Source organism: Leucoraja erinacea, chromosome 8 (genome assembly GCF_028641065.1).
Source record: "Leucoraja erinacea ecotype New England chromosome 8, Leri_hhj_1, whole genome shotgun sequence".
In the NCBI taxonomy this organism is placed as follows: domain Eukaryota; kingdom Metazoa; phylum Chordata; class Chondrichthyes; order Rajiformes; family Rajidae; genus Leucoraja; species Leucoraja erinaceus.
This window is the reverse complement of record NC_073384.1, coordinates 9,730,293-9,751,508: the sequence shown is the minus strand read 5'-3', so window position 1 is coordinate 9,751,508 and position 21,216 is coordinate 9,730,293. Positions and strand designations below refer to the sequence as shown.

Here is a 21,216-nt window from a genome sequence, read left to right as displayed (position 1 = left end):
TTATTCTAATAATTAAAATATTTACTTCCCGAGGACATCCATTTCAGTATTCCTTGTGCTGTGGAGTAATATTAAGCATGTCAATGGTAATCAATATGAATTGTATATTCTATTTTTACAGTGAAATTGTGCAGTAATATGTTAATAGCTTAATGAATTATGCAGTAATATGTTAATAGCTTAATGTATTTGCAGTTTACATTTTTGTATTTCATGTTACAGAATGGGTAGTGCTCTTCTTTCAAGATTTGATTTGGTATTTATTCTGCTTGATACTCCAAACGAAGATCACGACAGCCTTCTTTCTGAACATGTGATGGCTTTGCATGCAGGGAGGAAGACAGTTCTGAGCAGTGCCACAGTTTCACGTCACAGCACACAAGATACTAACAATTCATTTCTTGAAACTGTTCAAGACAAATCTTTATCAGACCGGTTAAAGGTATGGAAATATCCCAAAATGGTGAAACCAAAAAGTATTTATGTGATCAGTATAAAATTATGCGATAATAGTGGCGGCAGAATGGAGCAGTGGTAAAGTTGCTGCCTTACTGTGACAGAGACCCGGGTACGATCCTGATTACAGGTACTGTCTGTACAGAGTTTGTACAATATGTTCACCCTGTGACCTGCGTGGCTTTTCTCCTGGATCTCCGGTTTCCTCCCACACTCCAAATATGTACAGTTTTGTAGGTTAATTGGTTTGATACAATTGTAAATTGTCCCTAGTGTATATAGGATATCGTAAGTTTGCGGAGATCGCTGCTTGACATGAACTTGGTGGGCCGAAGGGCCTGTTTCCGCACTGTATCTCTAAACTAAAACTAAACTAATCTCGTCATGAATAAGACAATGGTTTGATCGTAACTGGGAATAAAGTTTTTAACTCTCACTAGCCAATAACCCAAAACTAAAATATAATTTCTGCTCGTCATACAGACAAGGTTGAAATGATAGATAGACAATAAACATCTAGAATGGTGACATTCCTGGGAAACTATGTTACATTGGTGAAAAGTATTTTTCATTACTGGTGTCTGGGTATAGGTTTAGAGCATGCAGGCGCGATAAAAAACTTTTCAGAATGAATACATTTGACCAGTTTATTTAGGAATACAAGGGAGATATATCATAACAGAGCTTCACAATGTGTTTCTAAGGCTGATGTTTAAGTAGATCAATGGCATGTATTAAAAGGTGCTTTCCCTGTATTTACCTATGATTTATACATATTTAATACCTGCTACCTTCACTGTGCTGAGAGGGCAAGTGTTCCACCATACCCAGACAATCCTCACTTAGTAAGAAATGGGAGATAATGCCAAATGTAGTAAATTGGAGGCACCTGTAATTGAATAGTGGGCCATAAAACCAGTATATAATTGTGTGGCTTTGTGCGTTTTTATGACAGTTCTAGGGCCATACAAGTAACAATCAATATTTGAAGCAAATGTATATATTTTTACAGATGACTTAATAGACACGCCTATAAATTAATTCCCTGTCAGCTGCAATAAATGTGCTATAGAGCAGCTGCCAAAATTGAATTTCTGAGCAATCCTGTGAATCCACTAAAATGATGCATTTAATGCTGTTGATATGGAACGTCTATTCCAATGATTGAGTCCCATCAGAAATTCAATGTTTATTTTCTCCAATGTATAACATTCTCATCGAAAGTGTTTGTGTTTCCAAGGTTTCACCTGGAGAACATTTTGATCCTCTACCTCATCAGTTACTCAGAAAATATGTAGGATATGCACGTCATTATGTTTCTCCAAAGTTATCCATTGAAGCAGCCCAAGTACTTCAGGAGTTTTACCTGGAGTTGAGGAGACAAAATCAAGGTCCAGATAGCACTCCAATTACCACAAGACAGCTCGAGTCCCTTATAAGGCTCACAGAGGTAATTGTGCATGCATTTTCATAAACAAAGAAATTTGTTCAAGCTGTTTACGTGGGAAGTATTTAATGGGCCGATTGATATTTTTCCCTTAAGAAGGCCTCACGCAGCAAAATTATTTTGTGTATGTGAGGTCCAAGACTTCAAATCCTTTCCAATGGACAAAACCATACATTCTATTCTGTCTGAAAGAGAAGGCTGTGAAGAAGAGGGATGGTCAAAGTGAGGTAGGCTTCTTGAAACGTGGAGGGGGGATGTCATAGTTGGTTACTGGGAATGTGGTGGAAGTAAATGGGTTGGGTGTCGATGAGCAAGAGTCAATATAAATATATCTGTAGTTTAAGAGAAGACCCAACTGAAAGTTGGCTTTCAGCACCAGGTCCTGGTAGATCTTACTTATGTTGTATGAAAGCATGCATCACATATCATGGCAAAGCTGTTTCTGCAAGTGTAGCCCCTGCATACATTTGCAAATCAAATTTGTTATACTTTCATGTGATAGCTCCTTAAAAGCACGGAAGACTTGGAAGAAATATTATGGGTCTTGCAACTTGTGGAGTAAGTTATTCATTTTAATTACATGCACCTAAATGTTCTTGGAACATGTGGTGATGCTTAATTTCCATTTGACGAGCAAACATAACATAAGTATGTAAGAATCTTGCTCTACATTTTGATCTTGAAGCAGGTCTTGTGTATTGTGTATACACTGGTTTTGAGTATTATTAAAAATGTACTTAATCACGAGTTCCAAAATCATCTTTTTTGTGAAGTGTCGTGATATTTTAATTGGATTTTGTCGGTGGCATAGTTGGGCACTAATTGACACTAAAATACATCTTCTGAAATATTTGGAAGCAGACATTTTTTTCCATGATTAATGGACTTAGCTCAAACATTGCTATACCTTTTTGCAACAAAAGCTTTTCACTGTATCTTCAGAGCACGTGACAATAAATTAAACGCAAACTCTTTTTCCAATTGTGGAGTACATTATGCAGAGATAAAAACTACAGATGCTGGTTTACACAAAAGGTTACAAAATACTGGAGGAACTCAGTGGGTCAGGCACCATCTCTGGAGACCATTGATAAGTGACATTTTGGGTCAGGACCCTTCTTCAGCTTAGCCTTCTGAAGAAGGGTCCCAAGCTGAACCATCACCTATCCATGCATGCTGCCTGATCTGCTGAGTTACTCCAGCACTTTGAATCCTTTTGGTATATATTATGTTTTGTTTCAATGTGGTGTGGAGGTCTCTGAAAAAAATCTTTCTTGTTTTTAAAGGCAAGAGCAAAATTAGAGCTTCGAGAAAGTGCAGCAAAAAGTGATGCAGAGGATGTTGTGGATATCATGAAACACAGGTAACCTTTCAAATATTATGTTACTAAATGAAAAGTGGTAATTTAAAAGTTTACATCATGATATTTAATGTTGCCGTGAACTGAGTTATAGGGCAAAGTAAAATAAAAACTAGAAAATTCCTCGAAATTTGAAATAAAAACAGAAAATGCTGAAACTAAGTGGTGAGAGAAACAGATTTTATATTTTAGGCCCACAATGAAAGTGGGAAATTGTATTTATTAAATGTTCAGTTGAATATTATTAGGTGTTATCATTATTATTATCATTATACCATCAAAACTGATCACCAAACTCGGTAACCTGGGCATCGACTCCTCCCTCTGCAACTGGATACTGGACTTTCTAACCAACAGACCCCAGTCTGTGAGGTTAGACAAGCACACCTCTTCAACACTCACCCTGAACACCGGCGTTCCACAGGGCTGTGTGCTGAGCCCCCTCCTCTACTCCCTCTTCACCTATGACTGCACACCTGTACATGGTACTAACACCATCATCAAGTATGCAGATGATACAACGGTGATTGGCCTCATCAGCAACAACGATGAGCTGGCCTACAGGGAGGAGGTCCAGCACTTAGCAGCATGGTGCGCTGACAACAACCTGGCCCTTAACTCCAAGAAGACCAAGGAGCTCATTGTAGACTTCAGGAAGTCCAGAGGCGGCACGCACACCCCCATCCACATTAACGGGACGGAGGTGGAACGTGTTTCTAGCTTCAGGTTCGTGGGAGTCAACATCTCCGACGACCTCTCTTGGACCCACAATACCTCTACTCTGATCAAGAAGGCTCATCAGCGTCTCTTCTTCCTGAGGAGACTGAAGAAGGTCCATCTGTCTCCTCAGATCCTGGTGAACTTCTACCGCTGCACCATCGAGAGCATCCTTACCAACTGCATCACAGTATGGTATGGCAATTGCTCTGTCTCCGACTGGAAGGCATTGCAGAGGGTGGTGAAAATTGCCCAACGCATCACCGGTTCCTCGCTCCCCTCCATTGAGTCTGTCCAAAGCAAGCGCTGTCTGCGGAGGGCGCTCAGCATCACCAAGGACTGCTCTCACACCCCAACCATGGACTGTTTACCCTCCAACACCAAGACCCGGTGTGCGACCTCGCATCACCCGGCGTGGCTTTAATGGCCGCGGGACAATTGCCATCGCCAGCCGGGGGCTTTGACTTTGACTCTGACTCTGACATCGGGGGGGGGGGGGAGAGAGTGCAGTGGAGAGATACGTTTTTTTGGCCTTCCATCACAGCAATGTGATGGATGTTTATGTAAATTATGTTGTGTCTTGGGTCTATTTGTTTGTAATGTATGGCTGCAGAAACGGCATTTCGTTTGGACCTCAAGGGGTCCAAATGACAATTAAATTGTATCTTGTATCTTGTACCATCCGGGAGGCGCTACAGGTCTCTCCGTTGCCGAACCAGCAGGTCGAGGAACAGCTTCTTTCCGGCTGCTGTCACTCTACTCAACAACGTACCTCGGTGACTGCCAATCACCACCCCCCCCCCCCCCCCCGACACTTATTATTATTTATTCAAATAGTTTGCTGTGTCGCTCTTCCAGGGAGATGCTAAATGCATTTCGTTGTCTCTGTACTGTACACTGACAATGACAATTAAAATTGAATCTGAATCTTGAATCTGAATCTGATTAGGTTTGATTTATTTCAAAGCCCTTATCATAAAAGTAAAGATCTTTAATGCATACTCCTCTCCTTGAGAATTGGTTTCCCTACTTTTAAGAAAGAGCATTTTAGGATTGTCATAGAGGTTTTCCTCCTTTGAAGTCATACAGAGTTGAAACAGGCCCTTCGGCCCAACTTGCCCACACCGACCAACATGTCCCAACTATACTAGTTCCACCTGCCTGCATTTGGCTCATATTTCTCTACACCCGTCTTATCCAGAAAGTTAGCATGCTTTAGGTCTGAAGCCCATGGTGATCCTGCCATTTTCAAGATGTATATTTGAGGTCCAATCTAAAATTGGCATGATTCTTTAATATGCTAGTATTTTGATGAAGAGACTAGGAGCTTCAGAACAGTTTAGAAAACCCCATTTAGGTTTGTAATAGGATAAACTCAATTATGAATACAAATTAGTAACATAATTTTGTGCTTTGAGTGATGGCACAATTTAGAAATTGGAATTTTCAATTGGGGCTCAGTAGTGCACTGGTGGAGCTGCTGCCTCACAGGAATAAATCCTCACCTTGGGTGCTGTCTGTGTGGAGTTTGCACATTCTCCCTGTTACCATGTGAATTTCTTTTGGGTGCTCTGTTTTACTGCCACATCCTTACCAAGTGCGGGTTTGTAAGTTGATAGGCCGCTGTAAATTGCCGTAAATCTAGTGTGTAATGAGTGGATGAGAAAGTGGAATAACTAGTGTGAACAGATGATTGATGCTCGGCGTGGGCCAAGGGGCCTAATTCCATGCTGTATCTTTCAATCAATCAATTCAATTAGGTGAGAAAGTAAAATCAGACATATGTAGAAGTTGGCACTGGGGATCCAATGTTAGTACTAAACACGTTTTTACATCCTTTAGTTTAAAAATAGGAAGTGTCATGCTTCTCATGCTACCATTTAAATTTACACAACATTTTGGCAGCCATACCTTTTATTAATTATGAGATACACTAAATGTTTTAAATCTCTGGAACTCTCTGCCACAGAAGGTAGTTGAGGCCAGTTCATTGGCTATATTTAAGAGGGAGTTAGATGTGGCCCTTGTGGCTAAAGGGATCAGGGGGTATGGAGAGAAGGCAGGTACACGATACTGAGTTGGATGATCATATTGAATGGCGGTGCAGGCTCGAAGGGCCGAATGGCCTACTCCTGCACCTATTTCCTATGTTTCTAAGTGACCACTCATTATGTTATTTCTTTCGCTCTATTTATTTTTTGGACAGTTAGGCATTTCATGTCTCCTCAGTTCTTTTATCGGGCTAATCTATTGCTATTGATTTTGCTGCCTTCCAAGTCTTCCATGCTTGGTGTCCGAGGTAGATAATGTTGTTCCATAATCTATTATTATTGATTTTACTCCCTTCTAAATCTTCATGCTTAGTGTCCGGGGTAGATAATGTCGTTACATAATTACCTCGACATTTCTGCGTCTATTTCTAGTCCACTTTATAAAGAGTATTTCAAAACTGTAAATGGACACCAACTAGGTCTTCTATTTAAAACTGATATCTTGGGTATTTTCTCTTTATCAACGCTGCCCCCTCTCCTGCACTGCTCCACGCATACTTAATATTATTTCAATAAATCGCCTTTGTTGTATTTACAGCTTACTAGATACTTTCTCCGATGAGTTTGGAAGATTAGACTTCCAACGCTCGCAGCATGGATCTGGTATGAGCAAACGATCCCAGGCTAAACGATTTGTGGCTGCTTTGAACAAAATAGCAGAACAGACGTATAAAACTGTTTTTGAATTTCAACAACTCAAGGAAATAGCAAGAGAAATACAAGTACAGGTAAATCTTTTTTTTTGTAATTTAAAAGTACTATGGTGCCAGGGAAATTATTTTTAGATGTCCTGAGGTTAACGCATTCTATAAATGCTGAATGTTTTCTTTGCTTGTTTCTTTTGATCCTTAAGTTTCTTTCCCTTGTCTTCTGTCTTTTCACATTCCATAATCTACTCTATCCACCTCCTCCCCATTCAACATTTCACCCTTTGACAACATTGGTGAAAATTGCATTTTAGACCTTTTCAGAAAATTCTGTCTCAAATCAATTTTTTTTCCAAAATCTCTTTCAAACCCATCTTTTCCACCTAACCTTGAAGAATTGCTCCAACTTCCTCAATACCTTTCTTGCATATTCTGATGTTCCCTTGTGGTATTTCTCTGCAAAAAAAGAAAGGAACCAGGATGTTTTATGTGATTAAGATGCTTTGTTAATCCTGCAGTGGTTTAATCACAGATTAAAGATTGAAATCCAGCGATGTTTTGTCTTAAATTGTACAGGTATCTGATTTTGATGGATTTATTCACTCTTTGAATGATCAAGGCTACTTGTTAAAAAAGGGACCAAGGCTTTATCAGCTCCAAACCATGTGACTGCAAGGTGCTGCGGCATCTGCCTCGCAGATTGAACATTTATCTACAGTAAGTGATTTGTAGAGTTAATTCACTCCGTTGAACAAAGGCAAAGGATATAAAAAAACTAAAATGGCATTACCTCCATCAGGTAGACAAAAATGCTGGAGAAACTTAGTGGGTGAGTTTGAAGAAGGGTCTCCACCCGAAACGTCGCCCATTTCCTTTGTTCCATAGATGCTGCCTCACCCGCTGAGTTTCTCCAGCATTTTTGTTTACATTCCACGTTTTCCAGCATCGGCAGTTCCTTCTTAAACATTACCTCCATCAGGTATATCTTTTTAGTTAAAAGTCAGTAAAATAGTATTGGTGTCAGAAATATTTATTTACTTGTGGTTCACACACTTTTAGCTCAGGGATGGGGATGGGGGAATTAATAATCTAGCCCTTCCTGGCAGTGCTGTATGCATTCAGGATTCTTAATTTCACAATCTTTGAATTTGAAATCTAACTGAGCAGGTTACGCTGAATATTTTATTTCTCTACTGAAATATTCAGTCTTTCCATAAGAACATTGAAATATAAAAGGATATTAATCTTCCCTCAGCCAAATGACAGGTTCTGGTATTAACTGTGTTTTTGAGTAAAGTTCAGAGAATGGTTTTAAAACATCAAAAGCAGTGAAATGGTGCACTGTATTACTTAAGGGCCTGTCCCACCAGCATGTGACTGCATGCGGCTAGCTCAACCTAACATGGTCGATTGAGCCGTACGGCCTCGCGGGGCTGGTCCCACCTCGATCGTCGGAGCCGTATGGAGTTATGCGGGCCTGGTCCCGACATCGCGCGGGGCTCCGGAAAACTGACACTGTCCAAAAATTCCGCGCGGCAACGGCCTTACGCAGCGCCTCGACGGGCGTATGCAGCGTCTCGACGCCGTACGCAGCGTCTTGATGCTGTATGCAGTGTCTTGACGGCATATGCCTAGCGCGTGGCGTATCGCGACGACGTCACCGCCCTGCATGCCATTGTGTGATGACGTAACCGCCCAACGCCATGCGACGTCCAGATTCAGTCGGCCCGCCTCCTGCCCAGCTGATTGGTGAGTATGATGTCGGGACCAGCCCCGCACAACTCCAGTCAGCTCCGCGGTTGGAAGTGGGACCGGCCCCGCGAGGCCGTACGCCTCAAGCCACCACGTTTGGCCGCGCTAGACGCATGCAGTCGCATGCTGATGGGACTGGCCCTTTATACATTAGCGGCATTGGCAGAGACAAATGAAACTGAAATGTTCGCTGGCTCACCTGGTGTGGAACACATTGCATGGGAGAGTGCTAGAAAATAGACATTTACAAGATGATTTCTCTGCTGAGTTGAGATTAAGCCATGACACCCAGACGTTTACTTATTGTATTAAATATTTAACTTTTTTTCCTTTATAATTGCCTCTATTGAAATTCATAATGGAAATTTCAAATTTAAACAATTGCATTTTGTCAGTTGCGGCATTAGCTTAAGAATTTCATTAGTTCATAAATTCTAGGAGCAGAATTAGTCCATTCAGCCCATCAAATCTACTCCACCATTCAATCGTGGTTGATCTATTCTTCCCTGTCAACCTCATTCTCCTTCTCCCCATAACCCCTGACACCCATTCTAATCAGGAACTTCTACCAGAAACATATTTGACTAGGTATTTGTAGTAGAAGCTTACTTTAAAATCAGATATGGGGACAAAAAAGAAACATGGATTCTCTTAATGCACCTTTAGTGTTTGGTGAATGAAATTCAAGAAATAAAATTTGTTGTCATTCTACTTGTTTCTTCCACTGATTTTTTTTAATGCTCATCTGCGAGTAGGAGTCCAATGTGCAAGCGTGGAGTACATACAGATTTGAGGCACTCAGAAGTTTCCACCCAGATCTTCTCACCAGATTTGTAGTGAGAAGGAAGAGAAAATTTGTCACCAAATGTTTATTTTTCCCAATGTGAAACATTATTGCAAATATTACATGTCTTATTTATGATGTTTTGTCACTACATTTCATATTTATATTATGGAAATAAGTCTAATGTCTGCTGACATTTAATGTTAACCATTAGTAGAATGTATTATTTATAGAAACAGCTTTTAACTCATTCAATAATTCTGTGACTGATTTTTTTTTTACAAAATTAACAGATCAAAATTTCTGGTACTGTTGTAGAAATGTATTTTGAAATTATAATACGCAAGTACTGCAAACATTTATATTTTCTTTAACATAAAATGTAATGCCAACACCTTTTCATTGTTTGGAATAATAAATTTGTTAAGCCATACATGTTTCTTACATTTTCTTGAACATATCTGGATATTCAGTGGAATACAGAAATTAATTTAGTAGTTGATAGTGGATACTTTATGATGTTTCTGGAAAGTATTTTCTCCCTCTGCTGGTACTTGTAACACATTACTCTGTTACAGGTGCTCCCCGATATACGATGCTTCGACTTGTGATATTTTGACTTTACGATCGGCAATGGCAGCGAGCCACACACCACTTCCGGTCACATGATGGCAATATATCACAATGCGTTTTCGACTTGCGATATATTCGGTTTACAATGGGCTTATCGGAAAGTAACCGCATCGTAGGTCGAGGAGAAGCTGTATTAGAAACATGGACATAGAAAATAGGTGCAGTAGTAGGCCATTCGGCCCTTCGAGCCTGCACCGCCATTCAATATGATCATGGCTGATCATCCAACTCAGTATCCTGTACCTGCCTTCTCTCCATACCCCCTGATACCTTTAGCCACAAGGGCCACATCTAACTCCCTCTTAAATATTGCCAATGAACTGGCTTCAACTACCTTCTGTGGCAGAGAATTCCAGAGATTCACAACTCTTTATGTGAAAAATGTTTTTTCTCATCTCGATCCTAAAAGATTTCCCCCTTATCCATAAACTGTGACCCCTTGTTCTGGACTTTCCCAACATCGGGAACAATCTTCCTAAATCTAGCCTGTCCAACCCCTTAAGAATCTTGTAAGTTTCTATAAGATCCCCCCCCTCAATCTTCTAAATTCTAGCGAGTACAAGCCGAGTCTATCCAGTCTTTCTTTATATGAAAGTCCTGACATCCCATTTAACATTTAATTTAAATCATGCATCATGCCAATCATTTTGCTCATCCCATGATTGCTTGAATGAAACGTATATTCTGGCACTAGCATTTAGAGTTTTGAAACCAGTAAAGCTGCTTCCTATCCTCTTTTTCACTTTGCTTTCAGAAAAGGTCAGTAATCAAGGTTTATGACTCGAACAGTAAATAAACCAAAATAATAATGGCTAATCAGCGAATATAAGGTTTTCTGTCGCTAAGTGTTTGGCCTGTTAAAAATCTTGATCAAGAAAGCGATCGTTGTTTTTGTTTAGAGTTACCAGCATCCTCTCGCACTAAGTGTTTGTGGAATTTGCAAAAGGACATGGTGCAGTTGCGTTTCCGCGTTGAAACTGACATGCGTGATTTCGGCATTTGAGATGTTGAAATTTAAAAGCCTTTGAGATGTTGCAATATCTCACAATTATTAACAGTGGGTTTAATCTTTGTGGGCAACTTTTAAAGGGATGTGTTCAGCTACAGTGTAATGTTCCTACTGGACAAATGGATGCTGTATTGTTTGGATTGAGGAAAAAGAGTGCGCTGAGGAGGTCATTAATATTTGGACAGGTTGACAGAGAACACAGGAGACATGTTTGTCATGTTTAAAGGTTAATGAGGCCTTCAGGAGTTCTCCAGCTTTGTAAGTGCAACCTACAAATGCATGTGCTTTCTTGAAGCCTGCAATGAAGACAAATGCTGTTGATTCGATCTTCTACTGTGGGTTGAAGAAAAACTAGATGAAGTCTCCTCTCTTTGATTTTGGTTGATTTCCCCTCATACAACAAATTTAGAGGTGGCATGAATCAACAAATTCAACCTGCGATAGTTATCAGCATAGGAAGCTGAGAATGACTATCACCATGCCCTCTAGCATTGCAAGATTATATTTTAGATCTTGGTGAGGCCAGAGTGTGAAGAATGACCGGAAATGTTTGTTCATTCCTTCCACAGTTGCTGCCTGATCAACATTTTGTGTTTTACCCTCAAAGTACCGCATTGGGATCTATGGTCAGAAAATTCTTAGCAACTGTCGCCTTCTCCCATTTCCCTGGTCTTGTAAACTATTGCAGGATATTCAGCTATTGGCACAAAATGGGTGTTTTTTGGCCCAATTAAGATGCCTGATCTAAGCTAGATCTGTTATTTTCACACCTTACCCTTCCATATCTTTAGTTCCAATCTCTCCTGACTCTCAGTCTGAAGAAGGGTTTGGACCTGAAATGTCACCCATTCCTTCACTCCAGAGATGCTGCCTGTCCTGCTGAGTTACTTCAGCATTGTGTGTCTACCTTCGGTGTAAACCAGCATCTGCAGTTCCTTCCTAAACATCTAAAGGACATTTGGACAGGTACATGGATAGGAAGGTTTTAGAAGAAAACGGACAAAAATGCAGGCAGATGGGACATGTCGATGGGGCATCTTTGTTGGCATAGGCAAGTTGCGCTGAAAGGCCTGTTTCAGTGCTGTAAGACTCCAGAATTGAGCATTTAGTGTGGCCCTTGATGGGTTGTTGAGTCCATACATCAAAGGTGGTGAATCTGGAATTATTTTATCACAGAAGGCTGTGGAGGCCGTCAATGGATCTTTTTAAGGCAGAGATAGATAGATTAGTCATCGTGTCATACAGTGTGGAAACAGGCCCACATCGGCCAATGTGCCCCAGCTTCACTTGTCCCACCTGCCAGTATTTGGTCCATATCCCTCCAAACCTATCCTATCCATGTACCTGTTGAACTGTTTCTTAAATGTTGGGATAGTCCCTGCATCAACTACCTCCTCTGGCAGCTTGTTCCATACATCCACCACCATGTAAAAAGGTTAACCCCTCAGATTCCTATTAAATCTTTTCCCCTTCACCTGAAACCTATGTCCTCTGGTCCTCGATTCACCTGCTCTGGGGAAGAGAATCTGGGCAAGAGAATCTGGGCATCTATCTACCCGATCTATTCCTCTCATGATCTTATACACCTCTATAAGATCACACCTCAACCGCCTGCGCTCCAAGGAATAAGAGTCCCAGCCTACTCAATCTCTTCTTGGTTAGTACGGGTGTCAGGGGTTATGGGGAGGAGAATGGGGTTAGGTGGGAGAGATAGATCAGCCATGAGTGAATGGTGGAGTAGACTTGATGGGCCAAATGGCCTAATTCTGCTCCTATCACTTCTGACTCGCATGTTGCAGTTATATAAGATGTTGGTGAGACTGCATTTAGAATATTGTGTTCAGTTCTGGGCACCATGTTATAGGAAAGATATTGTCAAGCTTGAATGGGTTCAGAAAAGATTTACAAGGATGTTGCCAGGACTAGAGGGTGTGAGCTATAGGGGAAAGTAAGTAGACCGAGTCTCTATTCCATGGAGCGTAGGAGGTTGAGGGGATCTTCTAGAGGTATACAAAATCATGAGAGGAATAGATCGGGTAGATGCACAGTGTATTTTATCCAGAGTAGGGGAATCGATGACAGGAGGACGTAGGTTCAAGATGAAGGGGAAAAGATTTAATAGGAAAACGAAGGGTAACTTTTTCACACAGGTGGGTGTATGGAACAAGCTTCCAGAAGAGGTAGTTGAGGCTGGGACTATCCCATTGTTTAAGAAACAATTGGACAGGTACATGGATAGGACAGGCTTGGAGAGTTATGGACCAAGCGCAGGCAAGTGGGACTAGTGTAGCTGGGACATTATTGGCCAGTGTCGCTGGAGTCAAGATACATCATCGGCCAAAAAGGCCGTCAGCATAGATAAAGACTCCTCATACCTTGTAATGGACTGTTCGAACTACTTCCCTCCGGCAGACGTTACAAGACCTTCTACGCCCGAACCTCCAGACTCAGGAACAGCTTCATTCCCAGAGCTATAGCGGCTCTGAACCGGCCCTGCTGAGTGCCCCCATCCCCCCTGGACTGTCTCCCTCGGATGGTCACGTCACACAGACACATCTGCACTTTAGTCTGTTTGAACTGTTTTGACTATTTTACTGTTCTTTTTACAATCCATGTTCTCGGGATATCTAAATCCAAATTGTATTAGTTATTTATGTTATGACATCGGTTGGAAGCTGCATACCGAATCTCGTTGCGCTTATGTGCAATGACAATAAAATATATTATTATTATTATTATTATTATTATTAGCCCGCTTATGTACTATCTATAAGGAGACTCATGGCATCATCCCCAGTAACATATCTCACCTCGTTCAATCCAATACCCAGAAATCTACCAGACAGTCCTCAGGTCACTTTATTTATAGTAGAATTAGAGCAAACAAAAATAGCTATCTACAGTCACTATAGGGTGATTTCACGAAAGGTCACTGGAGCGTAGATCCGCACCCACGTGACCGAAAATCTCAAGTGGAGGACATGCTAGACATCCGGTACATGTTAGTGGATGGGAAAACACGCACTTTCCCACCCGTTAAAAACATAGAAAACGGCCAGGTTTTGATCTGCAATTTATTGTGCCAGTCGGGGTGACCGTGAGGCACAGCTACCTAGATTTACAGTTAAAAAAAAAGATAGAAACTAAGGTAAATTAAAGAGGGAGCTGAAGGTGCCAATCCAGCGGAAGTGAACAGCGGACATTTGCCGTGGAGATTTAAAGGTCCAAAATATCGGGAATTATCGCGTTTGCTCGCTGAATTTCGCATTATTGACTCAAAACCTGGCCGTTTTCTATGTTTTTAACGGGTGGGAAAGTGCGTGTTTTCCCATCCACTAACATGTACCGGATGTCTAGCATGTCCTCCACTTGAGATTTTCGGTCACGTGGGTGCGGATCTATGCTCCAGTGACCTTTCGTGAAATCACCCTATATCCATGGACTATCCCAGATTGGAACATACTTCCTAACACCAACCTTGTCACTGTTCAAGGCACAGCTCGACAAGTTGCACATGGATCATCTCACCAAACTTGCCCGCATAAATATCTAAATAACCCTTTTGCAACCAGTGCCCATGCGAGCGTAACCTCCACGAGATGTCCGAGCTGTTGGCGGTTGTGCACAGCACAAGCAGAAGCAGAGTTGGGCCGAAGGGCGTGTTTCCACTCTGTATCACTCTGTGACTAGTGTTGAGTCCGGTTGACAGTACCTTGGGTGACCTTCAAGCCCCATGTAGCAGCCTCCAGGCGGCTTTGAGAGGAGATTTGTTTTTTGTTCGCCCCAGCAGGCGCCTTTAAGCAGGTGCCCAGTGTTAAAGAGGGAACTGCAGATGCTGGAGAATCGAAGGTTACACACAAAAGCTGGAGAAACTCAGCGGGTGCAGCAGCATCTATGGAGCGAAGGAAATAGGCAACGTTTCGGGCCGAAACCCTTCTTCAGACTGATCAGGGGTGGGGGTGGGTGGGGACAAGAAAGGGGAAAAGGAGGAGTAGCCGGAAGGCTGGAGGGTGGGAGGAGACAGCAGGGGAGCTGAGGAAGGGGAGGAGACAGCAAGGACTAACAGAATTGGGAGAAGTCGATGTTCATGCCCCCGGGGTGCAGACTCCCCAAACGGAATATGAGGTGCTGTTCCTCCAATTTCCGGTGCTGCTCGCTGTGGCCATGGAGGAGACCCAGGACAGAGAGGTCAGAGGCGGAGTGGGAGGGGGAGTTGAAGTGCTGAGCCACTGGCAGTTGCCTATTTCCTTCGCTCCATAGATGCTGCTGCACCCGCTGAGTTTCTCCAGCTTTTCTGTGAAACCTAGCTGACCTCCCGGTGGCTCAGCACTTCAACTCCCCCTCCCACTACGCCTCTGACCTCTCTGTCCTGGGTCTCCTCCATGGCCACAGCGAGCAGCACCGGAAATTGGAGGAACAGCACCTCATATTCCGTTTGGGGACTCTGCACCCCGGGGGCATGAACATCGACTTCTCCCAATTCTGTTAGTCCTTGCTGTCTCCTCCCCTTCCTCAGCTCCCCTGCTGTCTCCTCCCACCCTCCAGCCTTCCGGCTACTCCTCCTTTTCCCTTTCTTGTCCCCACCCACCCCCACCCCTGATCAGTCTGAAGAAGGGTTTCGGCCCGAAACGTTGCCTATTTCCTTCGCTCCATAGATGCTGCTGCACCCGCTGAGTTTCTCCAGCTTTTCTGTGTAACCTTAAGCAGGTGCCCTGTGGGCTCGGGTTGGGGGAAGGAGGGGGAGAGGCCCTACCCTTGTCCTGTCCCGGTGCGGGGATGTTCAGTGCGGTGGTTACACGGTGGCGGCGGCGGCTCTCCCACTGACGGCCCTCGGGGGGGCCAGAGCATGTTGCTGCGCCGTTGCCGCTGGACTCTGGGCGGCGTGGGGAAGGTGCTGAGCCGGCCGGGGAGAGGAGGAGGAGGAGGAGGCGGGGGGACGAGGGAGCCGAGGGCAGGCCCAGCGCCAGCGTCAAGCCCCGGCCTCCACCTCCACCAACGCCCGGCCTCACCGCCGCTGCTGCTGCCGCCGCCGCACCTCAGGCTCACGGTTACCTGGTCACGCCCAGGCCCAGGCTCCAGCTGCTTCCCCCGGCACCAGGCCTGCCTCTCCCGCCGCTACGGTGCCGGCAAACCCGCCCCCAAGAGACAAGCGGCCGAGCCCTGCTCGTACCCGAGGGCCGAGGACAGAGCGGCGGCCGGCGCCGGGACTCCAGAGCTGGTGAGTACGGGCGTTGCAAGATAACGCGGCCCTTCTGCCCCACATGTCCATGCTAGCCCCTCTCCTCAACTTCAGACTTGACTCAAACTCATAAAGTGCTGGATGGACTCTCTTAATTATAAACTCTCTTGATTCGTGAATTCTGGTATTACATAGAAAACATGTTTTCTATGGATTACTTATTAGAAACCCCTTCTCCTTACAGAGCTGTGTAAAAACTGTGAGAGAAATTTCGGAAAGATGTTCAGTTGTCAATCCCAAAGTGCTGGATGCCCTCAGATGGCCAGTCAGCATCTGGAGGCATTACTTATTAGAGACCCTTCTTCTTTTAGAGGTGTATAAAATCATGAGAGGAATATAGGGAAGGTGTTGTCAGGCTGGAAAGGGTACTGAGAAGATTTACGAGGATGCTGCCAGGACTCTGGGGCTTGCTTGCGCCTGCTTCAAGATAACGTGGCCCTTCTGCCCCACATGTCCATGCTCCCCCCCCTCCTCAGCTTCAGACTTGACTCAAACTTAAAGTGCTGGATGGACTCAGTGGGTCAGGCAGCATCTGTGGAAGGATTATTGATTAGAGACCTTTCTTTTAGTGTATAAAATCATGAGAGGAATATAGGAAAGATGGTGTCAAGTTGGAAAGGGTACGGAGAAGATTTACGAGGGTATTGCCAGGACTCGAGGGCCTGAACTCAAGGTTAAGCAGGCTAGGACTCATGGGATACATGGAACGCAGAAGGATGTGTGATCTTATAGAAGCATATAAAATCATGAGAGGAATGTCTAAGATGTTGGTGAAGCCTCATTTTGAATATTGGGTTCAGTTCTGATGTTAAGCTGGACAGGGTATGGAGAAGATTTATGAGAATGTTGTCAGGACACAATGTCCTGAGCTACAGGGAGAGGTTGAGTAGGCTGGGACCCTATCTCTTGGAGTGCAGGAGGATGAGGGGTGATCTTTTAAAGCTGTATAAAATCATGAGAGGAATAGATCGGGTAGATACACAGTCTCTTGCCCAGAATAAGGGAATCAAGACCCAGCGGACATAAGTTTAAGATGAAGGGGAAAACATTTGTAGGAACCTAAGGAGTGACTTTTTCACACAATGGGTGGTGGGCGTATGGAACGAGCTGCTAGAGGAGGTAGTTGAAATGGGGACTTTTGCAAAGTTTAAGAAGCAACGAGATGGGTATGTGGAAAGGATAAGTTTGGAGGGATATGGCCTAAATGCAGGCAGGTGGGACTAGTGTTGTTGGTACATGTTTGTCTTTCGGCAAGTAAGGCCGAAGAACCTTTTTCCACACTGTATGACCCAATGACTCTATAAGCTAGAATACTGTTCGATTCACCTCTATTCCATTGCAGACAATATATGCCCATGGAACTTGTGCACTACAACACTGAGAACTATATTCTGCACTCTGCAACTTTCCCTTTGATCTACCTGTTGCACAGCTTGGCATGATTATGTTTATGTGCATCTGATCAAATTGAATAGCACGCAAAACAAAACGTTTCTCTACCTCAGTACAGGTGACAATAATAAACCAGTCTGAAGAAGGGTCCCCGACCTGAAATATCACCTGTCCATTCCTCCACAGATGTTGCCTGACCTGCTGAGTTCCTCCAAAACTTTGTGTTTTGCTCAAGATTTCAGCATCTGCAGTTCCTTATGTCACTATGTTTCATAATCGGTTAACATCACACTCTCTTCCCGTATGTGCTTGAGCAACTTCCCCTTAAACATCACTCGCTTCAACCACTCCCTGCGCTAGTGACTCCAACTCTTTACCACTTTGGATAAAGCAGTTCTTTTTTTTTAACCATATTCCCTATTGGATTTGTGGCTGACAAATTGGATGTGGAGAGGATGTTTCCACCAGTGGGAGATTCTAGAACCAGAGGGGACAGTCTCAGAATAAATACATGTACCTTTGGAGAGGAGATGCGGAGGAATTTCTTTAGTCAGACGGTGGTGAATTTGTGGAATTCGTTGCCACAGACTGCTGTGGAGGCCAAGTCATTGGGTATTTTTAAGGCGAGGATTGACAGATACTTGATTGGTAAGGGTGTCAAAGGTTATGGGAAGGCAGGAGAATGAGGTTGAGAGAGAATGTTAGATCAGGCATGATTGAATGATGGAGTAGACTCTACGGGACAAATGGCCTACTTCTGCTCCTATGGATTATGGACATATCAACTGGCCATCACATGTTCATGGCTTCAACTAGGTACCATCACTGCGAATGCTGCTTTTACTGATGAGAAAGATCATGCAGGCTCATAGGATACGATCATTTGCTGAAGTACCAACTAGGTTTGAATTCATTTGGGAAGGGAAGCCAAAATACTATTAATGTGTAGGAAGGAACTGCAGATGCTGGTTTACATTGACGATAGACACAAAATGCTGGAATAACTCAGCGGGTCAGGCAGCACTGTGGAACGAAATGGACACATTCTCCCACCACCATTTTCACCCTGTTCCTTTCACCACCTTCCACTCATCTCGCACCCCACCCCACCCAAAATCCCCCATTTTCACTTTTATCCCCCGCCCCCTCTCTTACCGCTCCCCTGACCACTTCCACCCATACCCCTCCCTCCCTCCTGCATTACATTTCACTACTTTTCTTTCATTATCTGACAACTTTTAATCTCCAATTTGCCCTTTGTCACCTTGTACCTTGTGATCGTCACTTCCAAAGAGTCCACCAGGGACTATACTGAAAGTTGGAACATTTTATACTGGATATTTTTTACATTTATCAAGCCAATTAACCTACAAACGTGTACGTCTTTCGAATGTGGGAGAACGTACAAACTCTGTACAGACAGCACCTGTAGTCGGGATCGAACCCAGGTCTCCGGCGCCGCATACGCTATAAGGCAGCAACTCTACCACTGTGCCACCGTCACTATTTCTATCGAACTGGCAATCAGCCTTCACCCCTTGAAACAAAGAACTATAGATGCTGATTTATTTCAAAAATGACACAAAGTGCTGGAGTAACTCAGCGGATCAGGCAGCAACTCTGGAGGACAGGGATAGATGATGTTTTGAGTCGGGACCTTTTTCAGACTGTAGGTGACATTTTGTGTTGCTTCAGATGGGTCTGAAGCATCCCGTCCCAAAAGGTCATCTATCCATGTTTTCCAGAGATACTGTCCGACCCCTTGAGTTACTCCAGCATTTTGTGTCCTTTTCTGTAAGCCCTCACCTATTACCTGTTGTCACTTGTCAGGCTTTGCCTCACCCCCACCTCTCTTGTCCAGCTTTCCATCCCCTGGTCCATCAGTCTGAAGTTCTTGATGTCACTTCACAAATTACAATACCTCAAATGTATCTAAATTAAACTCTGTGTTCCTCGGCCCACTTACCTGCAGTAATTCTTTACTGTCAATTATGACACTTATTTTAGTGTCACTTACAAATTTACAAATCATTCTCTTCCAAATCATTGATGTAGATGACAAACAATAATGGACTCACCATTGAGCCCTGAGGCACATTATTGCTCATGTGGCTCCATCCGGAAAACAATCTTCCACCATCACCTTCGACCACCAAGCCACGTGTATCCATTTAGCTAGCTCTCCCTGGCTCTCATACAATCTAACCTTCCAGAGCAGGCTACCATGCGGAACCTTATCAAAGGCCTTGCAGAAGACCAATTAGATTATATCTACCTCCTTGCTATTATCGAACTTCTTGGATACATCTTTGAAAAGTCAATCAAATGCTTGAGACATGATCTTCCATGCACAAAGCCATGCTGACTATTCATAATCAACTGGTACACAAAATTGCTGGAGAAACTCAGTGGGTGCAGCAGCATCTACAATAATTCATAATCAACTTGTCTTTTCAAATGCATGTACATCTTACCTTTCAGAATCCCCTTAAGTGACTTGCCTACCACAGACATGAGGCTTACTATAGTTCCTAAGGTTTTCTTTGCAGCCATTATTGTATAAAGGAACATTAGCCACCCTTCACTCTTTAGCTTTAGGGTGGCACGGTGACACAGCGGTAGAGTTGCTGCCTTATAGAAACATAGAAACATAGAAATTAGGTGCAGGACTAGGCCATTTGGCCCTTCGAGCCTGCACCGCCATTCAATATGATCATGGCTGATCATCCAACTCAGTATCCCGTACCTGCCTTCTCTCCATACCCTCTGATCCCCTTAGCCACAAGGGCCACATCTAACTCCCTCTTAAATATAGCCAATGAACTGGCCTCGACTACCCTCTGCGGCAGAGAGTTCCAGAGATTTACCACTCTCTGTGTGAAAAAAGTTCTTCTCATCTCGGTTTTAAAGGATTTCCCCCTTATCCTTAAGCTGTGACCCCTTGTCCTGGACTTCCCCAACATCGGGAGCAATCTTCCTGCATCTAGCCTGTCTAACCCCTTAAGAATTTTGTAAGTTTCTATAAGTTTCTATAGTACAAGAGACCTTAGTTTGATTCCGACTGAGGGTACTGTCTGTATGGAGTTTGTACGTTCTTCCCGTAACCGCGTGAGTTTTTCTGGGTGCTGACTATCCATAATTCTCCCACATTCCCACTCCCACATTCTAAAGACATACAGGTTTGTAGGTAATTGGCTTCGGTAGAATTGGCCCTAGTGTGTAGGATGGTGTTAGTGTACAGGAATCGCTGGTCGGCGCAGACTCGGTGGGCCAAAGGATCAGTTTCCGTGCTGTATCTATCTAAACTAAACGTTTCTCACAATATTCGTTGATATACCTGAACAGACACTGTGGATTTCTGTATCTATGTACTTTTTAAGATGTAAAACATCAAAAAAAAAAGTTTTTTGTGGTGATCTGGACTATATATGAAAATAATAAATTTGTTTTATTTGTTTGCAGTATGAAAATCCATGGACAATTCCAAACCTACTCAGTATGGCAAGGATTGGCTTGTCACCATACTTGGGTTACCTAATAGTAGAAGAAGAATTCAACCTAGCTCTTGGTCTTTTTACCTTGGCGGGCATTACTGATCTGGTGAGTAACTAACTCTGCGATCAAATGGACACCTTTTGTTAACCTAATTACCTTGGACCATATGTTATTCAAATTTGCAACGTCTCTTGGACATCTTGGGCAAAACCTACACAGTGAATGGTCGGACTA

General features: G+C 43.4%; 2 protein-coding genes across 6 annotated transcripts in view; both read left to right on the top strand.

The window, feature by feature from the left end:
* The window catches only part of mcm8 (minichromosome maintenance 8 homologous recombination repair factor), a 30,258-nt gene extending 20,817 nt beyond the window's left edge, over positions 1 to 9,441 (top strand). Inside the window, exons 15-20 of one of the 4 annotated variants that reach the window (XM_055638957.1) lie at positions 223 to 442; positions 1,697 to 1,906; positions 3,190 to 3,266; positions 6,570 to 6,759; positions 7,255 to 7,354; positions 9,186 to 9,441. In XM_055638957.1, coding sequence (XP_055494932.1) covers positions 223 to 442; positions 1,697 to 1,906; positions 3,190 to 3,266; positions 6,570 to 6,759; positions 7,255 to 7,347 — 790 coding nt within the window. In that variant the 3' untranslated portion in view covers positions 7,348 to 7,354; positions 9,186 to 9,441. Of the gene's footprint in view, positions 1 to 222; positions 443 to 1,696; positions 1,907 to 1,999; positions 2,131 to 3,189; positions 3,267 to 6,569; positions 6,760 to 7,254; positions 7,396 to 9,182 lie in introns of those variants that run through there. The other 3 variants (XM_055638954.1, XM_055638955.1, XR_008723819.1) reach the window with 3 other exon arrangements.
* A 5,068-nt stretch (positions 9,442 to 14,509) lies between these two features.
* Positions 14,510 to 21,216, top strand: part of crls1 (cardiolipin synthase 1) — a 50,016-nt gene continuing 43,309 nt past the window's right edge. The window contains exons 1-4 of one of the 2 annotated variants that reach the window (XM_055638960.1): positions 14,510 to 14,660; positions 15,564 to 15,779; positions 15,813 to 16,074; positions 20,950 to 21,087. In XM_055638960.1, coding sequence (XP_055494935.1) covers positions 15,703 to 15,779; positions 15,813 to 16,074; positions 20,950 to 21,087 — 477 coding nt within the window. In that variant the 5' untranslated portion in view covers positions 14,510 to 14,660; positions 15,564 to 15,702. Of the gene's footprint in view, positions 14,661 to 15,563; positions 16,075 to 20,949; positions 21,088 to 21,216 lie in introns of both variants that reach the window. The other variant, XM_055638959.1, reaches the window with a different exon arrangement.